Raw genomic sequence first — 23,796 nt, 5'->3', positions numbered from 1 at the left:
CCCACCCCCGGCTCCTCCCCCTCCACCCCCTCCCGGGGCGACAGTTACAGGCAAAGAGGAAGTGGTAGCTAGCTAGCACAGGCAGGCAGCGGTGGAGGCCGCGAGGGCGCGGGCCGCCAGGTGAGGCAGCGACCATGGAGCTCTGGCGCCAGTGTACCCACTGGCTGATCCAGTGCCGGGTGCTGCCGCCCAGCCACCGCGTGACCTGGGACGGCGCGCAGGTGTGCGAGCTGGCCCAGGCCCTCCGCGATGGCGTCCTTCTGTGCCAGCTGCTCAACAACCTGCTGCCGCAGGCCATCAACCTGCGCGAGGTCAACCTGCGTCCCCAGATGTCTCAGGTGAGCCTGCCACTGGCAGTTGCGGGGGGCACCCCAGGCCGGCGCCAGGGGAGCTGATGCGCTGAAACCCTGGGCATGTGATGGAGAAGGGAATATGCTCCCACTTCTGGGGCTGGCCTGGAGGGGAGGGTTGGCGTGGGGGATGGAGGGGGCAGTCAACTCAGATTCCGGGGTCCTTCGTCCGAGGTTAGAACAGGAAGGGGTTAATATACCCTGGGTTAGTGCACATCTAGGCTGAGAACTAGCAAACCGTGGGGTTAATGCTCTCAAGCCCCAGGCTGACCCCACTGAGGTTCAAGGCCCCAGATGGGACTGTGGGGGGGGATTGAGGGACACCCGGGAACCATCCCGCTGTCCGACAGGGTGCCTGAGGTTTTTGCCTCCTTTGACACCCCCCACTTCTGCCTATGGGGGAGGGGCCTCCACCAACTTCTTCCCCCACATGTGTCTCCTCCTCCCGGGCCCTGGGCCCCTTCCTTCCCCTCACATCTTCTTCCCCTTCGCTTCCTGCCTGGGCCTGGGGCGTGTGTGTGGGGCGTGTGTGTGGGGCGTGTGTGGGGGGCGGGTGGGGGGCCGTGGGCCCCTGGGCTCTGGCCTTCCTAGCTCTCTCCGTCCCTGGGTGGCATCGAGAAGACCCCTTGGTCCTGAGCCCAAGTGTGGGCCCTGGGGCTTTGGAGCCTAGAAACAGCCGCCCTTTCTCTGTAGGGGCTTCTGCAAGGGCCCAGGGCCCAGGAGGGTGGACGGACCAAGCCAGGCTCAGGAAACATATTCAAATCCCTATTTGAATGTGGTGGGGGTGGAGGAGGGTGACTGGTCTGCTGTCTGTGGCACCTTCTCTGTGGTCTCCTGGGTGCAGGGTGGAAGCTGTGTGTGCTGGGCGCAGGGGCTCTAGCCACCTCACCTGCTCTGGGAGCCTGAGGGCACGCTTGCCACTAGCCCTCAGGCTCTACTTTCTGGAATGAAAGCTTTGTGCTGGGATCTGTGCATCATTCTGGGGCCTTTTCTCTGGTCCGAGATGCCACGTGCAAATGTTCGGGGAGTGCGCCCACAAAGGGTCCCTGGGGGCGTTCCCCATGGACAGGGCCATGGGGTTGGAGAGGTGGGGGGCCCACCCTCCTCAGCCTAAGCAGGGCTTCCTAACAGGACAAGGGAACTCCTGAGGCCCAGCCCCTCTGGCCACAGGCCATCCCAGATTTGCCTACATTTGCTTACCTCCCAGCTTCCAGCAGATGGGGAAGTAGTCAGAGGTCCTGTCCAGCCCCAGACTGGCAGGCAGTCAGGGTCCCCAGTGAGGCTCTAACAACAGCTAAAGAGGAAGTGGATAGACTTGAGGATGAACTTCCACTCCTGCCTGCATCTTGCCTCCAGCTGGTTCCCTGACAAAGGGCATGGGGGCATGGGGTTAATATCTAGGAAGGAAGTTGTGGAGAACTGCAAGGATACAGCTTCCTTCTTTGTGCTGGGCTGTGCCGAGGACCCGGCCTGGCCGGCAAGGTGCTCCCAAACTGGGAGACACAGCCCCCCCCGCAGCCCTGTGTTGTCAGGACCGGAACAGAGGGAGAAAGCTCTGGGCCAGGGGCCCATGAGGCAAGGGCCAGACATTGCCTGGTGATGCCAGCCTCTATACAAGAGGGGACATCTGTGCAATGTTTTGCAGTGTAAATAGGAGTTTTCTCATTGCTCTGGCTTCCTGTGCCCAGCTGCGTCAGGCCTCCAGCTGCACAGGGCTGTCCCCCAGTCCCTCCCCATCCAGAGCTCTGTGCCTTCCTGCCCCCCGTTCGTCTCATCTCCCCTCGAAGCTCAGCCCTGTGCCCTGTTCCTAGCGGGGATGGGTGCAGGAAGCTGAAAGGTGGTTCCATTAAAGCTGAGGGAGGCTCCACACGAACGGAGCGGGGCCCATCTGTCAACTGATTTGAGCTGGGGGGCCGTGGACTGCCCATGGGATGTGGCATTGCCATTGGGGATACGGAAGGGCGAAGGGCAGAGGGAGAAATGGGGAGGGCTGGGTGGTGCTCCCCGATGGAGCAGAGCCGCTGGCTGGAATTTGGATCCTTCTCCGTTTCTCTCTTTTCCTCTTCAGAGTCACTTTGCTTTTTCTCAGCTGTTTCCAGGGAAGAGGGCGGGAAGAGCACATTCACTTGTCACCAGTTACGATGTATGTCAGGCCTCTTCTTGGTGCTGAGGCAGTGGGAAGGACGCACACACACTGTCACCCAGGAGCCCAAATGGTAGTGGGTGAGACCGACAGTATGCAAATAAGGAAATGTCTAACTTGTGGGGAGGGGACAAAACAAAGCAGGAGAGGGAGCCGGGGAGTGAGCGGGTTGCACTTTTGAATAGAGGGTCCCAGAGGCCTCACTGGTAAGGTGACATTTGAGCAGAGCCCTGGGGAAAGTGAAGGAGTGAGCCTTGTGAATTGGGGGACACAGTGCTCCTGGCAGCGGGTATGGCCAGTGCAAAGGCCCTGAGGTGAGAGCTCGTGGGTGCCCACAGAGTCTGGTGGGAGTGGTTTATGACTGAGGTCAGGCCAGAGTGAGTCTCCAAGCTGTTTGGTGGTCCCTCTGAGATCTGAGGCCGAGAGAGGATCATATCATCATAGGCAGAACACTGACCAGCAGACAGACTAACTCAGCTCCTTTCTCTGGGAGTCCACGTTCTGGGTGGCAGAGATGGAACTTGAAGGCCAAGGGAGTGGAGAGGAAGGGATGAATGTGACAGTCATCGTGGGAAAGACCCGCCAGGGCACGGGAGCTGATTAGACCTGGCAAGAGCAGGCGCTGGACCCTGCATGATGTCAAGGTGCCCAGCCTGTGAATGCCCTGGTCACTGGCCAGGCAGTGGGGAGGGCGGGAGAGTTAGAACAGGGGCTCAGCTCCGGGGCCGTGGCTCCAATGGGCCAGACCAGGGTTCACATTCTGACGCCACCACTTCCTGGCTCACCTCTCTGAGCCTCAGTTTCTCCATCTGTGAAACGTGGATAAAAATGGCACCTTTATTGAAAGGACTTGTATTATTTCAGTACTGCCTAGCACGGTCTCTGATACCGGATAAACACCTGATAAACTGTCTTTTTAGGGAGGATGTGGGGTAGCAGGAGGGTGGGTAGCATAACGGCATGCAGGAATTCGGGTTGGGGTGGTACTTCTCAGCTGGGGTGGTTTTGCCCCCTAGGGACATTTGGCAACGTCTGGACACATTTTTGGTTTCATCAAAGCTGGGAGATGCTACTGAAATCTAGTGGATAGATGTCAGGGGGTGTCGCTCAGTATCCTACACAGCAGAGAATGATCTGCCCCAAACATCAACAGTGCTGAGGTTGAGGGTAGCCTGGGTGGCTCAGTCGGTTGAGCATCTGACTCTTGATTTCAGCTCAGGTCATGATCCCAGGGTTGTGGGATGGAGCCCCGTGTCCACTCAGTGTGAGCCTGCTTGAGATTCTGTCTCTTTCTCTCTCCCCCTCTGCCCCTCTTCTGCTGGTTCTCTCTCTCTCTCTCCTTCTCTCTTTAAACTAAAAAAATTTTAAAAATAGTGCTGAGGTTGATAAATCCTGTGCTAGGGGGCCAGAGAGCCGACAAGAGTCTTTAAACTATTTGGTTAAATAATACATTTATTTAAAACATTTGGTTAAATAATACATTCATATGGTTCAAATATTTGAACACACAAAAAGGTGCAGAGGGAAAAGTTTAACTTCTAGCCCTGTCCCTCAGATACCCAGCTCTTTCCTTCCCCGTAAGTNNCCCTTTCCCTCCCCCTCCCCCCCCTTCCAGAATTTCTTTAATGCAAACATAGGCAAATAGGAATTTAGTTTCTTATTTCCTACCCTACGCCCTTAAGTTGGAAGATGGTACATACCACTGATTACTTTATAGCTTGCTCTCCTCACTTTAATAATCGTCTTGGGAATCTTTCTGAATCAATATCTTCACTTTAATAATCATCTTGGGAATCTTTCCAAATCAATACGTAGAGAGTGTCCTCATTTTTAAAAAAAATGACTGCATGACATGCCAGATAGTCCATTTATTAAACAGATGACTTCGGTGGAGCTAACTATGTGCCAAGCATTCGTCCAAACCAGGGGCCAGCAAGCTGCAGTGCGACAGCTGAATCTGGAGCACAGCGTGATGTTATCAATCAAGTTTTATTGGCATACAGCCATGCCCACTGATTCTGGATGTAGCTGTGCAGTTGAGTAGTTGCCACAGAGTCCCCTGCCTATGGAGCTGAACGTATTTACTGTACAGAACTTTGTAGAAAAAGTTTGCCGATCCATTCTAAACATGTTTTTAATATTTGTTTATTTTTCATAATACCCTATTAGGTACAATTATCCTCATTTTTCACATGAGTGATCGAGGCACAGAGATGTTGAGTAACTTGCTTCAGGGCACCCAGCTTGGGAGCGGCAGAGTCGGGGGCTAGAACCATGGGCAGCCCGATTGGGAGTTGTTGCTGTCCACAGTTACCCTAAAACACCTCTATCCCGCTGCTCAGCTGGGTGATCATTTGTTTTATCATCCTCTCTATCAACGGACACTTGGATCATGCCAGGCTTCTGTTATGATACATTTACTGCAGCCATTAACCTTGCCCATGAGTCACTTTTGGATGACTCCACTGTGTGACTGTGGGCATGTTACCTAACCTCTCTGTGCCTCAGTTTCCTCATCTGTAAAACGGGATAATAAATCCCTATCTTTAAGCATTGTGGCGACAGAGAATGTATTACTCTAAAGAACATAGAAAAGTCCTTGGCTACATACAGTCCTTGCTGTCATACACGTGAGCAACTATATTCATGGCATATGTTCTGAGAAGGATTCGCTGGCTCAAAGTGTACGAGCCTTCGTGTTTTTGGAAGATACGGGCAAATTGTTCTACATATGGGGTTGTTCCCATGCAGACTGTTCTAATTACATTACTGCTAGCAAAGCATAAGATGCTTATTGTCCTTCATCTTTCCACAGACTATTCTGTTGATAAGCTTTTGGAGTTTTGCCAACTTAAGGGATGATAAATGGAGCTCATTATGGCTCAAGTTAGATTTCTCTTATCCTGAGTGAGGTGGAACCTCTTTCCTTTGCCTAAGAACCACTTCTATTTTCTCTTGGCAGAGTAATATTTGTTCCTACCATTTGCCCCTTTTTATTTTTTCTTTCTTTCCTTCTAGGACTGTTGGCCTTTTTTTCTTATTGACTTTTAGGAACTCTTTATATATTAGGCTGGCTTGAATTTCAAGTCAGTACTTACTACCTTTGTGATCTTGAAGAAAAAAAAAAGCATTGCTTAACCTATCTGAGCCCTGGTTGTCTTATCTATTAAGTGTGGAAGCACCTTTATCTCAGGCTTGTGTGAGCCTTAAACGTGATAAGTTAAGTTAAATCCCTTATTGAGGTGATTGGTGTGCTGAATTTAGCAAATGCTAAAATAACGGGAGGCACAGTGAGGGTGTGTGATGTTAGCTGCTGCAATAAACTGTACACTTCAGTGGCGGTAAGAGTTTACTTCTTGCTCACATCACAGTCTAGTGTGGGTCAGCTGGGAGGTTAGGAGGGTGGCTCTTCTTCACAAAGTCCTTGAGCACCTAGGCTCCTTCCATCCCATGGCCCTGTCTCCCTAAAGCCTTTGGAGCCCTCTCTGTCCCAGAAAGTAGGGGAGAAGAGTGTGAGGAGGGAATCCATGAGAGGCTGAGAATTTTTTAGCTGGGAGCCAGGGAGGATAGGAAATGGGTTGGGTGGACACAGAAAAGTCAATGTCGTGGAACCCTGGAGTGATGCCTCGCTGCCTTCAGAGATGCATGGCTTGGAGGCAGCCATGGGGGAGGGATTGAGCCAGGGACCGGGAAGCCTGGGCGGGGGCAAATCGCAGCAAAGTGAGTTGGGTTGGGTTGGGTTGACTGGAAGACCTCATCTCAAAACGTCTACTATGGTTGATGGAGCTGGAGGTCTGGGAGGGTCACCATTTGGTATTGTGCCTCCTTTTCTTCCACTTTGTTCTGTGTACTGACCTCCTTCTGGGCCTAGACCTGGGAAATGTCACCCTTCAGGACGTTCCACAGAGGATGCTGGAAAATCACTTCCCTTCCTCTGCTCCCAGTCCTCCTTGGCTCCCCATTGCCTTTGGGGCAAAGATACAGTCCTCACTCTGGCCCGGGAGAGTCTATGCATTTGGCCTCTGCCTGCCTACCAGCCCTCCCCTCCTCCCTCTCTTCCCTTTCCTTACTCTGTTCCAGCTGCAAGAGCCTCCTTGGTGTTCGCAGAACCCACCAGGCCTGATCCAGTCTGAGGGCCTTTGCACGTCTGTGTCTGTTTTTTCTCCAGATATACACTGTGTATATTGTTCTCTTATCTCCTTCAGGTTTCTTATCAGAGAGAACCTCCCTGGTTTCTACATGTAAGATTGGACACCCCCTACTTTGTACTTTCTCTTATTTTTCTCTACAGCACTTACAGCCCTCTGACTTACAGAGTGTTTACTTGTTTGCATATGACCCACTTCCCCCACTGGATGTCAGGGCAAGGCATTTTGTCTGTTTGGTTCACAACTGTGTCCCTGTGCCCAAAACAGCACCTGGCACGTAGTAGGTGCTCAATAAATATTTACTCTTCGCTTCATTCATCTGTTCATTGTCCCTTTAACATGGGAACAGCCAACTATCACTTATGGGGTGGCTGCCTCATTTCATAAACAAAATTTGATTGACACAACAAATCACACATTTGTTGACGTATTGCCTGGGGCTGCTTCCGTAATACGAGCAGTCATGACAGCCCCTATGACCTACAAAGCCAAAAACGCCAATTACCATCCGTCTCTTTATGGGTTTGCCGAATGGTCCCTGAGAGGGTGGGTATTTGTTGAGTGCTTATTTATTACTGGTCAGTGGCAGTGGTTTAGCAGTGGTTAAGTATAGATTTGCTTGGGATCAATCTAGCTTCTACTGGTTCCTAGCTATGTGACTTTGGGCAAGTGTCCAGGCTTCTTCTGCTCTTGGTTGTCTCATCTGTAAAATGGGGAAGTGATGATGATGCTAGTAATGATAATGATGACACCACCCACATCATAGACAATTCCTTGTAGTAGGCCTTCTCCAGGATGACAGAGAATTCCACGGTGAACGAGACACAGGCCCTCATGCAGCTCATGGAAACAGACCAGGAAATGGGCAGTTAAAAAAGAGCGGAACACAGTCTATGATGGGTGGGTGGAACCCAGGGCATTGTGGGAGCACAGAGGAGGAAACCCCCAGAAGCAATTAGGGTAGGCCTTCTGGAGGAGGTGACATGCCAATTGAGTGTGGGAGGTTGGAGCATATTTGAACAGCCAAAAGAAGTTCTGTTTGTCTCCTTTGTTAACACTAATGGCATTAGGAAATGGGCGGCACCCAAGGGTGTGCTGGGTGGGCATAGCTGAGCTCCTAAAGATCTCACCGCAATGCAGAGATGGACTGTTGCCCTTTGATAGCACGGATGGGGTTCTGAGACCTGGACTTTAGGAGGAACTTGGGGGTCAGGTCCTTTGGGGAAGAAATAAGGGATGTTCAGTTGGACAAGTTTGAAATTTGAGGAGATGCTGAGCTTTATCTGCAGAAATTTTACCCAAGAGTTTTAGACCTTGTGACAGAAAACCCAACAGAAACTGGGTTAGTAAAAAATAGTATTTATTAGCTACCATAACTAAAAAGCTTAGGAGAAGATGTCTTCAGGTGCAGCTGGATCCAGGGGCTCTGACTATCTCAGGAACCCCATCTCTTAACTCCTCTGTTTTTTTAGTGTTTTCCTCCATTCTCGGCCATCCTTTCCCCTCATCGTGGTGGGCAAGGATGACCTGCTGCTCCAAATTTATTGTCTGCAATTCTGTGTGCGGTGGGAAATGGCCGCTCAAGCCCAAATCTACGCTTGACTGGACTTGATTTCTTTGGGGGGAGGGTCACATGTCTGCTCCCAACCAATCGTTGTGGTTGGTAGAATACGACGTTCTGATTGGCCAGGCTGAGGTCACACGCCCATTCCAGCCGCTGGGCAGGAGAGGTCCCCACCCAAAGGAGCAAGACTCGGAGCAGGGGGCGTGGCTCCGCAGGGGACACCGAGGTCCGTTGGCAGAAGAAGTGGGGAAGAGACGTCAGGAGGCAGCCCATGTTTATATTGGCCTCAAGTACTAACTTCCGCGCAGATCTCACCAGTCAGCGCTGTTGACATTGGCGGCCGTTCTTTCTGTGTCCTGAGGGCTGCCCTGTGCATTGCAGGATGTTTGGTGGCATCCCTGACCTCCACCCACCCGATGATGGAGCGCCCTCTCCCCTGGAGTTGTGACAACAGAGTGTCTGCAGACAGTGTCCAACGTCCCCCGGGGAGGGGGCTGGGGCAGAACTCCGTTCTGCAGGGAGTGAGCTTCCTAGCTTGGGGAGGGTCCAAAGAGACTTGCATGAACAATTACTGTCTGGGGACAATAAAGAAGAGATTGTGAGCTTCTCTGAGTTAGAACAATCGTTTATTTTGCAGCCACAGGCCCTGTGCTGAGTGCAGGGCTTATGGGAAAGAACACAGCGGATACACTCTCGGCTCCCCTGAGTTCACGGCCTTGTGGGGGAGAACAGGAGTGTTTCCTGTGGCTGCCCTAATAAAAGATCACAAACTGGGTGGCTTAAAGTAAGAGACGTGTATTGTCTCATGTTCTGGAGATCAGGGGTCTGAAATCAAGGTGTGGGCAGGGTCGAGCTCCTTCTGGAGGCTCTTGGGGAGAATCTGTTCCTTGCCTGCTTCAGCTTATGGAGGCGTTGCTCGGCTCCTGCCTGCGTCACTCTGTCCTCACAAGGTTGTGTCCTCTGTATCTGTGTGTCCCTGCGTCTCCTCTGTGTGTCTTGTGTAAGGACACTTGGTGGTGGATTTAGTACCCCTCCCCCCAGTAACCCACAATGATCTCATGATCTCGAGATCCTTAATTACACCTTACAAACTCTTTTTATTATTATTTTTTTCCTGAATAATGTCACATTCATAGGTTCTAGGCATCTGATGTCACATCTTTGGAGGGGGCACCATTCAACCCACTCTAGACAGTAAATCAACAAAATATTACAATAAATGCTGCCAACAAAATAGGCCAGGAGTCAAGACGGAGAGGAGGACAGGGTCATCCTTCGGGAGGGCGGTCAAGGCAAGCTGAAAGCTGGAGGATGAGGAGCTAGCTCCGGGAAGAATGCGGGGAGGAAGGCTAATGCTGTGCAAAGGCCCTGCGGTGAGGAAGCTCTGAAGGAAGGTGCATGATGAAGGGAGGAAGCTGGGAGTAAGATTTGGGAGAGATGCACTTCGCCGGCCTGGCTGTGGGCACATGTGCAAAACTAAACATGTTGGGGAAAAGTCCTTGGAGGGTTTAGGCAGATTGATGAGTTAAAGGGGTCCTTCTAGCTGCTCTGTGTGGGACCAGGCGGTAAAGGTGGTAGAAATGGAAGTGAGGGTACCTGGGCAGAGGGAGTTGAGGGAGGTGTCCCACAGGGATGTGATGGTGGCGTGGACTAGGGCTTGGGATCGATGCATGGGCTCCCATTTCGGTGGCTGCGCCAGTCAGGATTTCTGATGGTCTGGATGGGGGAGGGGGTGGAAGTGAACGAAAGGAGTCAGGACGTCATCTAAGCTTGTAACTTAGGAATCTGCACAAATGGGAGCATTGTCTGCTAAGATGGGAAGGCTCGGGAGAGCCAGGCTTGAGGAGTTCTGACAGGGCTGAGTTACTATGGAGAAGGAAGGCAGCACAGCATAATGGTTAGTGCAGTGAGGAGCCACTCACCCCTCCCAGGGCACATCTGGCAATGCCCGAAGGTATTTTTGGTTGTCACTATGGGAGGGAGTTGTGTGCTCCTGGCATCTAGTGGGTAGAGAGCAGGGGTGCTGCTGATATCCTAAATACCCTATAATCCCAGGACTGACACTGAAATATCACTCATGCCGAGGCTGAAAAACCCTGTTTGAGGGGCTATGACTCTAGTTGAACGGGGGTCTGAGTTCCAGTCCTGACTGTGGGATCCTGGATGACTAACTGAACCTTTCTGTGACTCAGTCTCCCCACTTTTCAAATGGGGGTCAGGATAGCCCATGCCATATAGGTCTGTTAGAAGAATTAGGTGAGCGAATGGTTGTAAAGTTGTGATTGGTAAGCAAACTCATTGGGTTGGACGAGATCATTTGGGGAGGGAGAGGAGAGAAAAAGAGAAGGAAAGGGGTCTGAGTCCCCGGGTACAGCAGCATGGAGAGGAGGGAGAGGGAGGAAGAAGCAGCCAAGGAGTCAGAAGGCAGCCAGTGACTCAGGAGGAAAGCCAGAAGGATGTAGTATCCAGAGGCCAAAAGAGGAAAGTGTATCCACAGTGATGTGTTGGTACTTTGAAAAGAACAGTTTTACTGAAGTGGATGGAAATAGTGTTGGAAAGTATAGTAAATAATAGAAACAGGGTCGATGTGCGAGTGTCCCTGAAAGTACGTAAAACGTATTACCTCATTTGTTTTTCACAGCAAACCCATTCACAGATTCTGTGAGTCAGGGATTCAAATGGAGTATGGAGATGATGGTCTGTCAGCCCCACGATGAGAAGCCTTGAGCGTGTGAGCCCTGGAATCAGCCGGAGCACCCTTCGCCCGTACACTGGGAGTCTGGGCTGGGGTGACTCAAGGCTGAGCTCAGCTGGGGCTGGTGGCTGGAGCGCGGGTGTGTGAGCTCTCCATGTGGCTTGGGCTTCCTCACAACATGGTGACTGGATTTTGAGAAGGAGTGTGGAGAGACCAAGTGTTTCTCCAGATGGAAGCTGCTGACCTACTTAGAGACCACATAGTGTCGCTTTGCTGCAGTCGCCAAAATCAGCCTGGATTCAAGGGCAGAGGAGTCCGACTCTGCAGACAAGTCACACTGCAGAAGAACATGCTGGGTGGGGGATATGTTTGTGACCGTCTTTGGAAAGCACAGGCTGTTACTCATTATTATCCCTAGTCTCACAGATGAGGAAGTGGAAACATGCAAAGTTTAGGTGAGTTGCTCAAGTTGACAAGTAGCTACGTTGGGATTTGAAACCACAAAGCTGTGACCATTAGCCCTATATGAATATCGCCCCTTTGAGGGGACATATGAACCTTTTACGTGGTTATGAAGATAGTCTTGGCTTCAAGTTTCTGGTTTTCTCAGTCAGGGTGTAGCCAGGAAAGCAGAAATCATCTTAGATATTTTAGACAGAGAGGATTTAGTTCAGGGAATGGCTAATGGGTGATGGGGGAGCTGAGAAGGCAGATGAGGAATACAGAGGTAACCCAGAGAGTGGCCACTAGGCTGGAGAAGCAGTAGAAGAGGTGGTGTGACTGGCCTCCAGGGGCCAGAGCCATTCAGGGGAGCCAGGGAGCTGAGACCAGGAAGGAGACATATTTGCTGCCAAAGAGGCACAGCAAGAGAGGAAGAAATGCCCTGGTTTCTCTTCCTCCCGCCCTCTGGTCTCTTGCCTGGACCTCCCATTGACTAAGCCTACCTGGAAGCCAGGGTGCAAAGGAGCCTGGGAAATGTAGTTCCCTTTGCTAGGGAGTAGAGCAAATGGCAGGCAGGGAATGGATCTGAGAGCAATCAGGCTGACGGTCCCCGTAGTGACTGCCTCTTTGAGCTCAGGGTGTATTATCTCAACAGGAGCTGCTGTCACTGCTGTCACTGAGAACACATGAAGTGCAATGGCTTTATTTTGCAAGGCAGGGTCCTCTCTAGCTCTAACGGCTCTGGCGGTTTTGGAGTTCAGCTCAATCTTAGATCAAAGCCAGATCTCCTTTCTTAGGACTCTCCACCAGCACACAGCTCATCAGTCTTCCTCTAGACAACTCATCAGCGATCTGCCTGCAGTAATTATGTCCCCGGCTTCCTCCGTGTCACCTCTAGTCCTGGTGGAACAGCACAGCACCTTCGTGGCTCCTCAGTGGACAGTGTGTTTCCAGAAATCCACCAGGGTTGGATTTCTTGTGTCTGTTTTCCCCAGGGGCTCAGAATGATCCCCACATGAGTACATATCCAGCACCCCAATAGATGTGGGGCTGCTCCCTTCAGGGTGATCTGTGTTGGAGCATGGGCCCGGGGGAATTGGGGGAAAGCCATCAACCATTTGTGCTTCCCTCTTAGGGACTCTGAGATACAGCCAGAGGGTGGGATGCTCGGGGGACAAGCACCTGCCTCATTTTGATGACGCAGTTTTGCTTTCCAGTTTTGGGAAATCAGCACCTGACACTGCCCTTTGCTTACCCCCCCCCCACTCCCCCTTTCTCATTCTGCTCCAGCCTTAGTGGCCTCTGACCTCCTCTTCCTCTGCACCAGGCTGAGTCCTGCCTCAGGGCTTTTGTTCCTGGCTGTTCCCTCTGCCTGGAATGCTTTTCCTGCAGGCACCCACCTGGATCATTCCATCCTTCGAGCCTTTGCTCCAACATCACATTCTCAGCGAAGCTTCCCAGACCTCCTTATTTAAAACCACACCCCCTCCTGTCACTTTCCATCCCTTTAATCCCTCTTACTTTTTTTCTTTAATACTACCTTCCACGTACATATTCGTGTAGCACTTTGGTTGTGTGTCTCCTACCAGAGTGTCAGCCTCACGCTGGCAGGGATGTGTACATATCCCTTTTGTTCACAACTATATCCCCAGAACTTGAATCAGTACCTGAGGCATAGGGGATGCCCAATAAATATTTGTTGAATCAATGAAGGGGGTGGTTGCAAGATTAGAGTGCTCTCTCATGCGGCCCCATCTGATCTTATGTACCCTTTTAGTTTGCTTCTTTCTTTTTTTTTTTTTTTAAGTTTATTTACTTATTTTGAGGGAGAGAGAGAGCATGAAGCATGAGCTGGGTAGGGGCAGGGAGAGGGAGGGAGGGAGACAGAGGATCCCAAGCAAGCTCCGTGCTGTTAGTGTGGAGCCCAACACGGGGCTCGAACTCACAAACCGTGAGATCATGACCTGAGCCAAAATCAAGAATTGGAGGCTTAACTGGCTGAGCCCCCCAGGCGCCCCGGTAGTCTGCTTCTTCACTCACCATGTTCTTTTGCGATTCATCGAGGTGCCGTGTGTATCAGCCCTTCAAACCTTCTTCCTGACTAGCATTCCAGCGCATGGACGCCCCACACTTTGCTAATCCTTTCTCCCGTCGACGGACACTTGGGCTGTCGCCACGTTTTGGCTACCACGGTTATGGCTGCTGTGAACACCTGCTTTCATTTCTCTGTGTGCACGCCGTGGGGGTGGGGAGAATACGTTGTGTGGTAGGTGCAATGTCTAACCTTTTAAGAAACTGCCAAGCCATTCTTCCAACTCGGTGCACCTTTGACATCCCAGCCGCCAGTATGTGAGGGTTGCCTGGACCCCTGCTCCTCTTTCTTCGCCATCCCTTGGTCCTTGTCTTTATCAGACACCTCTCCCATTTAACCAGATCCCTCCCACAGCCCCTCCCTGTCCTGTTTCCCATGCTCACACACCACTGTCGTAAGCAATCAGTTATTCATGTCCTTAACTGCTCAGTGTCCGTCTTCCCACTAGATATAAGGTTTGTAGAGATAGGGTTCTGTCTGTCTTGGCCACCACCGGGCCCCGGGGCTTGGCACACAGTAGGCACTCAATACATGCTTGCTGAATGAATGGATGAATGAATGAATGAGCCTGGCTGTTGGGCCAGCTACTGGAGTGGAGATTCAGTTGGTATATTCCTTCCCAGTGCGAAGATGCAGAAATGGAGACAGCAGATGGTGCAGTGATCCATCCAGGGTTCTTCCGCGTGGCGGCTGCTGGGCTGGGTGTTGGGCCGTGTCTCTCTGACCCCCTTGACAGGCACTGAGAAGTTGAGTGTGTGCTGGGGTGAGACGGGAGGAGAGAGAAGAGAGACAGGCTGGCACGGGGGAGGTTTTGAAGGCCAGGATGAGGAGTGTATGCTCTGCACCCCTGCCTCGAGGCTTCAGAAAATGCACAGCATTGCCCACCCTCTCTGGTCTGCAGTCTGGTCTGCAGGGGCTATGGGCTGAGCGCAGAGGCCCCCCTTCCTCTGTCTCCCTGAGCAGGCCCTGGTAACAGGCATTTCCTGTTTCCGGTGGCTCCCTGGGCCCGGGTGGGGGTGGGGGAGATGATTGCAGCAGTCGTGCTCAGCTCTGGGTCCCTCTCCTGCTCCCTGCCCCCCAGCCACCACACGGGGCCTCTCTGTCCCTGCACACTGGCTCCCTGGAGGAGGGCGGCAAGCTAACCAAACTTTGTGGCTCTTTCATCTTGGGCAGGGGTGGTGCTGCAGGCAAAGGAGAAGTCTCTGGGTGCTGATTTGCATATGGGCAAGATGCCAGCCCAACTCTGTGATGATATTCTTTCTGGTGGAAGGGGGAGGGGGGCCGAGGGGTTCGCCTCACCAACAGGGGAGGAAATGTACTCACACGTCCCTCCTACCTTTGGTTAAAAGGCCTCCCGTCCTTTGCCACCTTCTCCCACGCCTTGGGCTACCGAGAAGTCCTTCTGGTGGTCTGACCTCAGTCATTCCTGCTGTCTGATGGAGCCCCTTTCTTCAGCTGGCCCTGCCCCAGCCAGAAGGGCTGATGAGTCATAGCCCCTTTCCCCCCTTGAGATGTCACATGACTGGGGGGAAGAAGTCCCAAGGCTCAGCTGATCTCCCCTAGGTCAGGAGGGAACTTCCTCCCTCTGACCAGATGAGGCCAACTGATGTGTTGCCCCCTGGTGACTTGCGAGCCCCGTCTGGAGCCAGCCTGTAGCCCTGCAAAGGCTGCCGGGCAGGAGACCGTTACCTGTGGTTCCTGTCATGTGCCGAACCTCCTGCGTGGCGTCAGGAGGCAGCCTGGGGACATTCACAGAAGCACGGTGGCACGGTGATTACGGGCACGGCCTCCGGGCTCCGAGAACGTGTGTCAGGCTCTTCATTCCTTCCTGTGTGGCCTCGGGCAAGTGGTGTACCCTCACTGAGGCTCAGGTGTCCCACCCATAAACTGTGGACCCACACGTCCACCACCTTAGGCTGAGCATCTCGTTCCTGGTACCAGGCATCGTACTAGGTGTTGAGGCCACAGCAGTGAACACGCTGTACTGAGAATCTTCTCCTCGTGGAGCTGATGTTCTAGTGTGTGAGGGGGGACAGACTGACAATAACAAAATAAATAAGAGAAATATATGGTGCCCCAGAAAAAAACACAAAGCAGAGGAGACGATGGAGAGTGCTAGGTGTGTGTGTGTGTGTGTGTGTGTGTGTGTGTGTGTGTTGCAGTTTTAAGTAGAGGGACTGGGAAGGTCTCATGGAGAAGTGATATTTCATCAAAACCCTTGAAAGAGACAAGGAAGGGAAACAGCGTGTTAACTGGGGATGGACATTCTGAGCAGGAGGGAACAGATGGTGCAAAGGCCCTGGGACACAGCTGTGCCTGGCATGTTGGAGGAACACCAAGGAGGCCTGTGTGGCTGGAGCAGAGTGAGTGAGGAGGAGAGAGGGAGGAGGAGAAGGGGGAGGGGATGGGGCAGGTTGTATGGGGCCTTGTGGTTTGCATATGAGTAGGATGGGAGTCTTGGGAAGGTTTTGACAACATTTGAAAATAAATGATACAGGTCCTGGGGCAGAAACAAGGGTATGATAAAGAGGCCATTGCACATGTGTAGCAACATGGATGGACCTTGAGGGTGTTATGCTGAGCGAAATAAGTCGGGCAGAGAAGGACAGTTACCATATGTTTGCACGTATAGGAGGATTAGGAGGAACTTAATGGAGGACCGTGGGTGAGAAGAAGGGGGGAAACAGTGGGGGAGGGGGAGAGAGGCAAACCATGAGAGACTCTTGAATACTGAGAACAAACTGAGGGCTGATAGGTGTGGGGGGGAGGGGGGAGATGGGCATGGAGGAGGGCACTTGTGGGGATGAGCACTGGGTGTTATATGGAAACCAACTTGACAATAAACTATTTGTAAGAAAAATAAATAAAAAATTAAAAAAAAAAATAAAAATAAAGAGGCCATTGCAACAAAGTAGGGAGCGATAATGGTGGCTTGGGCCAGGCAGGTGCAGCGAAGGGGCGGGATCCTGGCTGTATTTGGAAGGTGGAACCGATAGGATTTGTTGATAGATTGGAAGTGGATGAAAGAGAGAGGAGCCAAGGTGACCCAACACTTTGGGCTGGAACAGCTAGAAGGACAGACGTTGCTAGAGCGTGCCTCCTAGACCTCAGTAGCCACGTTGCCGAGAGGACTGAACAAACCTATGCGTGCCAAACTCTTCATCTACGCTTTGGAAGAGGCTACGCTCTCAAGAGAGGGTGCCTCCCCGGAAGGGCTGGGGGCTCCAGAAGGCAGTGCTGTTTCACTGAGGCACGTGGGTGGGTTTCTCATGAGGCTGCAGGCATCTGAAGGCTCAACTGTGGCTACAGGATCTGCTTCCTGGGGGATTCAGCCACGTGGAACCTCAGAGTTCCTCTCCCCTTGGATGTCTCTGTAGGGCCGAGTGAGTGCTCTCACAACACGGGCCAGTGATCCGAGAGGCCAGAGTGGAAGCTACAATGCTTTTTGTTACCCAGCCTTGAAAATCACATATTGTTACTTCTACCATACTCTGTTAGTCACACAGAACGAGGCAGTTACAAAAGTGATACAAGTCGTGGGATCTGTGGACCACCGGGGGCCATCTTGGAGGCTGACTACTACAATTACAGTGTCTTCATTACCTTACATGTACGCTGAGTCTTGATGTGAGTCACAGTTTACTTTTCCTCTTGGCTTGACTTGTCTTGGCTATTTGTGACTGTGCTTTTCCATACATGTTAGGATTCATGCGCCAAGGTCAGTGAGAAACCACTCTGAGATTTTAATTGAGATTGCATTGGATCCACGGCTCAGTTTTTGAGAAGGATGAAAAAGTTTAACTATGGAGTCTTTCTAGACAAGAATTAGTACATAGTTCACTCTATTTGTATAGACCTTCCTTCATGTTTTTCAATACGATTTTAATTTTCTTCAAAAAAGAGTTTCTCACTATGTTAGATTTGTTACAGCTCACTAGCTTTTTTATATGTTTGTTTGACTATTTATAGGCTAGAGTCAATGGTATCCTTTTTTTTAAAAAAAATAGTTTATTGTCAAGTTGGTTTTCATATAACACCCCGTGCTCATCCCCACAAGTGCCCTCCTCCATGCCCATCACCCCCCTTCCCCTCCCCCACCCCCATCAGCCCTCAGTTTGTTCTCAGCATTCAAGAGTCTCTCATGGTTTGCCTCCCTCCCTCTCCCCCAAAATGGTATCCTTTTAAAATTGAAGTGCAATTTTCACGTAGTGAAGTGCTCCGTTCTTCAGTTTACTGCTCAATCAGTTCTAGCAAATGTATACACTTGGGCAATCCACAGCCTTATCAGGATGCTGAGTGTTTCCATCGCTTGTGGCCTTTCTGAGTCAATCTCCACCACCCTTCCCACCCCAGAAGCAACCACTGATCTGATTTCTATCACCGTAGATTAGTTTTGCTTATTCTAGTATTTTGCAAGTGTTATCTGTTTAAAAAATAACATTTTATCGTTAATTTTTGCTAATGCACCAACACACAGTAAACTTTGTATATTGATGGTGTATTCACGAACACTGTTAAGTTGTTGTATTGATTCTGGTTATCTGTCTACATTCTTTTGGGCTTTCTGTGTTGACAATGGTGTCTTCTGGAGAATGCCCTTTGTCTTCTTCCTCCCTTCCTCCTTCCTTCCTTCTTTGCTTTCTCCCTCCCTCCCTGCCTCCCTTTCTCCTTTTCTCTCTTCCTTCCTTCCTTCCTTCCTTCCTTCCTCCCTTCTTTTTTCCTTTCATTTTGTCTTGTAGTGCAGGGTAATATCTTCAATGCAGCGTTGCCTAGAAATGGTAATGGGAGCAGCCCTAATTGGTTTTGATTTCAAATGCCAGGGAATCTTTTCAACATTTCCCCCATTAATATAATGTTTTGGGGCCGCCTGGGTGGCTTAGTCGGTTAAGCGTCCGACATTCGCTTAGGTCATGATCTCGCGGTTCGTGGGTTTGAGCCCCGCGTCGGGCTCTGTGCTGACTGCCAGCTCAGAGCCTGGAGCCTATTTCAGAGTCTGTATCTCCCTCTCTCTCTGACCCTCCCCTGCTCACGCTGTCTCTCTCTCTCTCTCCTAGAAATAAATAAAAAATATATATATAATGTTTTGCTTTTTATTTAAAACAAAGGTTTAAGATTTTTTGAAGATGCTTTCTTTATCAGGTTACAGAAATCCCTTTCCATTCTTACTTTGCCAGGGGTCTTTTTTTTTTTTTCTTTCTCTCTTTCTTTATCACAAATGGAGTTTGAATTGCTGTTTTTTATGCATCTCTAACTGTGTCTAATCTCTTTTGAACAGAGAGAGAGAACAAGCCTTGGGTAGGCAACAGAATATCCAGCTGGTGTTTAATAACATTGTTTACATCATATTTATTTTACACTGGTTTCTTTTTATAGCAAATGATCCTAGGTTGTTTGTTTGTTGATAGTAGGATGTAAAGTCCTCTTCTTAAATACATTTATTTCAGTTAAAGTTTATTTAAATTGCATTCACATAGATGATGGGTTAGGTATACCGTGGACGCAGCAATAATTGAGAAGATACAGTCTGAAGATGGAAGTTTGAGCACACTGTGTCTTGATTTGATTCCCATATGTTGCCATGGTCTAGTGCCTGCAGTCACATGGCCTGGGTTTGTCTTCTGGCTGGCTGTCCTTGCCTCAGTGTCCTTATCTACAAAATGACGCTATAAGAGTACTTGCAGGATTGTTGCGAGAATTCCATGAGAGAGAGAGAGAATATGAGAGAGGGGAGGAGTGAGAGGCAAAAGGAAGAAGAGAGAGAGAGAGAGAGAGAGAAAGTCAAACTCCTAGAAGCAGAGAGTAGAAGCTTAGTAGGCACTGGCTGGGGGAGGGGGGAGCATGAGAAAAATGTGGTCAAACACACAAAATTGCAGTCAGGGAAGATGAATCAGTTAGGGCTCTAATGTACGGGCATGATGTAGCTGCTGCCCTGAGTCTTACTCTCTTAGCACTGGAAATATGCTGAGAGAGTAGATTTCAGGTCCACTCACCCCACACAGTGGTGGCTGTGTGAGAAGATGCCATGTTAATTCGCTGGACTGTAGCAATCATTTCATTATGAATATGCATATCTAATCATCACACAGTATGCCTTTAATATATACAATATTATATACACACTAAGTATATATTACACACACACACAGCTGGGAATTGGTGTGTGGGAACATGGTGGATGCTTATGCAAGGCAGTGAGGTAAAACTGTGGTCAAGAAATGTGGTTCAGATTCTGTAGGATCTGGGGACCTTAGAGAGAGCTGGGCCCATTGGGACATTTGGATGAGTTGGCGTAAGGCAAACTCAAGAGTGCGAGGGCTTGTTTACGATGGCACCAAATACCCCGAACCCAGAGCGGCAGCCTGCAGGCCTGACTGCTGCGTCCCGTCAATATCTTTTGGTTGCAAGTCGCTACAACCCAACCCAGACTGATTTAAACAAGAAAGGAATGTGTTGGCTCATGAAATTGCAAAGTTTGGAGATGTTTCCTGTAAATGGAACCGTGCAACGTGTGACTTTTGAGCCTGGCTGCTTTCACTGGGCATCACACTTTTGAGGGTTATCCATATGGTAGCACGTGTCAGTACTTCGTTGCTGTTTATGGCTTTAGAATATTCCATTGTGTCGATATGCCTCGTTTTGTTTCTCCATTGATCGGTTATGGACATAGGTAAATACATAGAGGCAGAAAGCAGACACTGGTTCCCAGGGAGAAGGAAGAGCGTGGGGAATGACAGGTGACTGCTTAATGGGTACAGGGCTTCCTTTTGGGCTGAGAAAAGTGTTTTGGAAGCAGATGGGTTGATCACTGTATGATATTGCAAATGTACTAAATGTCCCCAAAGTGCACACTTTAATACAGTTAGCGGTTTGGGGCGCCTGGGGGCTCAGTCGGTTAAGCATCCTACTTCGACTCAGGTCATGATCTCATGGTTCGTGAGTTTGAGCCCCACTTTGGGCTCTGCGCTGGCAGTGTGGAGCCTGCTTGGGATTTCCTCTCCCCTTCTCTCTTTGCCCCTCTCCCCGCCCCATATAAATACATAAACTTTAAAAGATTAAAATGGGGGGCGCCTGGGCGGCTTAGTCGGTTAAGCGTCCGACTTTCGCTTAGGTCATGATCTCACGGTTCGTGGGTTCGAGCCCCGCGTCGGGCTCTGTGCTGACTGCCAGCTCAGAGCCTGGAGATCTGTGACTCCCTCTCTCTCTGACCCTCCCCGCTCACGCTGTCTCTCTCTCTCTCTCTCCTAGAAATAAATAAAACATTAAAAAAATTAAAAAAAATTAAAATGGTTAATGGTTAGATTTCTTATTACAGTAAAAGATACACAATATTATATCTACATAAATAGAATGATATTCATATATTGATAAATACAAATACAAATTTATATAAACAATTTGGGGACTATATAAGTAACAGAATACTTATCATTTTAACTGTTTGTAAGTATGTAATTCAGTAGCAGTAAATCCATTCACAATGCTGTGTAACCATTACCACGGTACCCAAACTGTTTCTCTTCCCCAAAAGAAACTCTGTCCCCATTAAACACTAACTCCCCACCCTCTCCTCCAACCCTGGCCCCTAACATCTAGTTTTTGGCTCCCTTAATTTGCCTACTCTAGGGACCTCATATAAGTGGAACCATATATTAATTGTTCTGGCTTATCCTTCTGTGTCTGGGTTATTTCACTGAGTACAATGTTTTCAAGATTCGTCCATGTTGTAGCGTAAATCAAAATTTCGCTCCTTTTTCTGGCTGTGTCGTATTCCATTGTATGTATATAATACATTTTGTTATCAGTTAATGGTTAACTTTATGTTATGTGACTTTTACCTCAATAAAAAAGGATTTCAGGGGTAGATCAAGCTTCAGGTACGGCTTGATCTTTATCAGAAGAGGGTGTGGCTTACTGAGAGGGAGGCTGTGCCTTCTTCTCCCCCTTCCGGGCCGTTCCCAAGTGAGACTGCCCAGGGTTCAGCCTCCTTTTATGTTTTCCCCACTCCCATTTCTGTCTCTCCTCACAGTTCCTGTGCCTTAAGAATATTCGTACCTTCTTGTCTACCTGTTGCGAGAAGTTTGGCCTCAAGCGGAGTGAACTCTTTGAGGCCTTTGACCTCTTCGATGTCCAGGATTTTGGGAAGGTAAGCTGGTGCTGAACTTCCCCATGAGCTGGGCATAGAGAGCTGGAAGATTGGATTTCAGGCCATTTCCATGAACATCTACACTGGGAAGTCTAAGTGCTGTTGGGGGGAAGAGCAGGTAGGTCAGACCAAGCCATACGTCAGATACAAAGACCTTGGCTGGGTTCTGGTCCCTGCTTTGCTACTGGTTGTGTGACCTCAGATCTGCGGCCATGCCTCTCTGAGGCCTAGGTGCCTCCTTTGTAACCCAGGAATAATACCATCCTATCCTTTCTGAGTGGGTATGAGGATTGCCTAGAGTAAGGGATCCCGTGGTGGGTGGACAAAATCCCGACCAGGCTCGCAGGGGCATGGAGTCCAACCATCATACTGAGCCTCGGGGGTTGGAGTCCGAGCCTGTGTTCCAGCACGTGGGTGGGCAAGCGGCTTGCTGAGCGGCCATGGCCCTTGTCACAGGTCATCTACACCCTGTCTGCTCTGTCCTGGACCCCAATTGCCCAGAATAAGGGGATCATGTGAGTAACCATTTGGGCTGGCACCCTTGGGCTGATCTGGCTCCAATCCCACCCCTCCGGGAAGTCCCCACCCCCTGACCCCCGACCTCGGGCTCACGCCGTCCTGGCTCCCCAGGCCCTTCCCCACTGAGGAGGATACTGTGGGTGACGAGGACATCTACAGCGGCCTGTCTGACCAGATTGAGTGAGTGTCTGGGACCACCACCCTGCCCGGGGAGAGGGGGTGTCTCAGGGGTCATGGCGCTGTCCCGGAGGGTCTGAGGGGTCCCTGGCCGGAGGGCTCCGGTGGCCCCGGTGGCCCTAGCTGACCCCGCACCCCGCAGCGACACGGTGGAGGAGGATGAGGACCTGTATGACTGCGTGGAGAACGAGGAGGCGGAGGGCGATGAGATCTACGAAGACCTCATGCGCTCCGAGCCGGTGCCCATGCCGGTGCGTGGGGCGCAGCGTGGCGTCTGGGCGCGCTCGTGGGCGGGGGAGGGGGGCGTGCAGCCCCGGACACCCCCCAAAACACCGACCTGTCCTCCCCACTCTCAGCCCAAGATGACAGAGTATGACAAGCGGTGTTGCTGCCTGCGAGAGATCCAGCAGACGGAGGAGAAGTACACGGACACGCTGGGCTCCATCCAACAGGTGCGTGCTCCGACGCAGCCCTTGGTGCGCGCATGCGCGGGAGCTGGGCGGGCGGGTGCGTGACCCCCGAGCTGCGGCCTCTGGGCGGTGCCCGCAAGCCCCAGTGTCCCGAGCGGGCCTGGGGCTCTTCTCTGTCCCCATTGTTCTGTTTCTTCATCTCTCTTCGCCCCTGGTTTTCTCCTTCACGCTCTCGCCTGTCTTGATCTGTCTCTCCTCTGGGTCTCTCCTTGCTTCTTCCTCGGTCTTCCTTTCCCTACGTGTCCCTTTATCCCTGTCTGTATCTTTTCCTGTATCCTCTCTCTGTCCGCCTGTCTCTGTTACGGTCTCTCTGACTTCCATTTCCTTCCCTTTGGCCATTGCTTTCTCAACAATGCTTTATTGAGATGAACTTAATAGACCGTACAAGTCACTCATGTGAGGTATACAAGTCAGTGGTTTTCGGTTTATTCACAAGGTTGTGTAACCATCACCACTGTTTAGTTTTAGAACATTGTCATCATTGGCCCTCCCCAAAGAAACCCTTCCCCTGTACCATCACCCCCTACGCCTCCGCCCTTCTCCAGGCCCTGGAAACCGCTAATCTACTTTCTGTCTCCATGATGTGTCTGTTCTGGGCATTTCACACACGAGGACTCACACACGATGTGGCCGCCGTGTCTCGTTCTCTCACCAAGCGTCATGTGTTCAGGGTCCGCCCACGTGTGTCAGCGCTTCGCTCCTCTTGGTGGCTGAGTGAGGTTCCAGTGGGTGGGGACCACACCTGGTTATTCATTCACCCATTGCTGGACATTTCGGTCGCTCCCCCTTTTCTGGGTGTAGTGAATAACGCTGCCGTGAAGAGCCGTGGACAGGTGTTGGGGTGGACATTCTCCATCGCTCTCTGTCTCTCAGTCTCTCTTTCTGTTTGTCCCTTTCTGACCCTGGCTCCCTGGGACTGGGCTGGAGGGAGGGGTCTTGGCCCCCTTCATCCTTCTCACCCCCCCGCCCCCCGCAGCATTTCATGAAGCCCCTGCAACGGTTCCTGAAACCTCAAGACATTGAGATCATCTTCATCAACATTGAGGTGAGCTGG

At 50.9% G+C, this 23,796-nt stretch overlaps 1 protein-coding gene across 1 annotated transcript in view; it reads left to right on the top strand.

The window, feature by feature from the left end:
• The first annotated feature begins 77 nt into the window (after positions 1 to 77).
• VAV1 (vav guanine nucleotide exchange factor 1) overlaps positions 78 to 23,796 on the top strand; it is a 46,290-nt gene continuing 22,571 nt past the window's right edge. The window contains exons 1-7 of the mRNA XM_077776114.1: positions 78 to 338; positions 21,460 to 21,576; positions 22,033 to 22,091; positions 22,207 to 22,275; positions 22,415 to 22,523; positions 22,629 to 22,724; positions 23,719 to 23,787. Of these exons, the coding sequence (XP_077632240.1) occupies positions 135 to 338; positions 21,460 to 21,576; positions 22,033 to 22,091; positions 22,207 to 22,275; positions 22,415 to 22,523; positions 22,629 to 22,724; positions 23,719 to 23,787 (723 nt within the window). The 5' untranslated portion in view covers positions 78 to 134. The remainder of the gene's footprint in view (positions 339 to 21,459; positions 21,577 to 22,032; positions 22,092 to 22,206; positions 22,276 to 22,414; positions 22,524 to 22,628; positions 22,725 to 23,718; positions 23,788 to 23,796) is intronic.

This window comes from Crocuta crocuta, unplaced genomic scaffold, assembly GCF_008692635.1.
Source record: "Crocuta crocuta isolate KB4526 unplaced genomic scaffold, BGI_CrCroc_1.0 scaffold110, whole genome shotgun sequence".
NCBI classification, from domain to species: Eukaryota; Metazoa; Chordata; class Mammalia; order Carnivora; family Hyaenidae; genus Crocuta; species Crocuta crocuta.
Note: the sequence above shows the minus strand (reverse complement) of the source record. Positions and strands in the feature narration are given on the sequence as shown.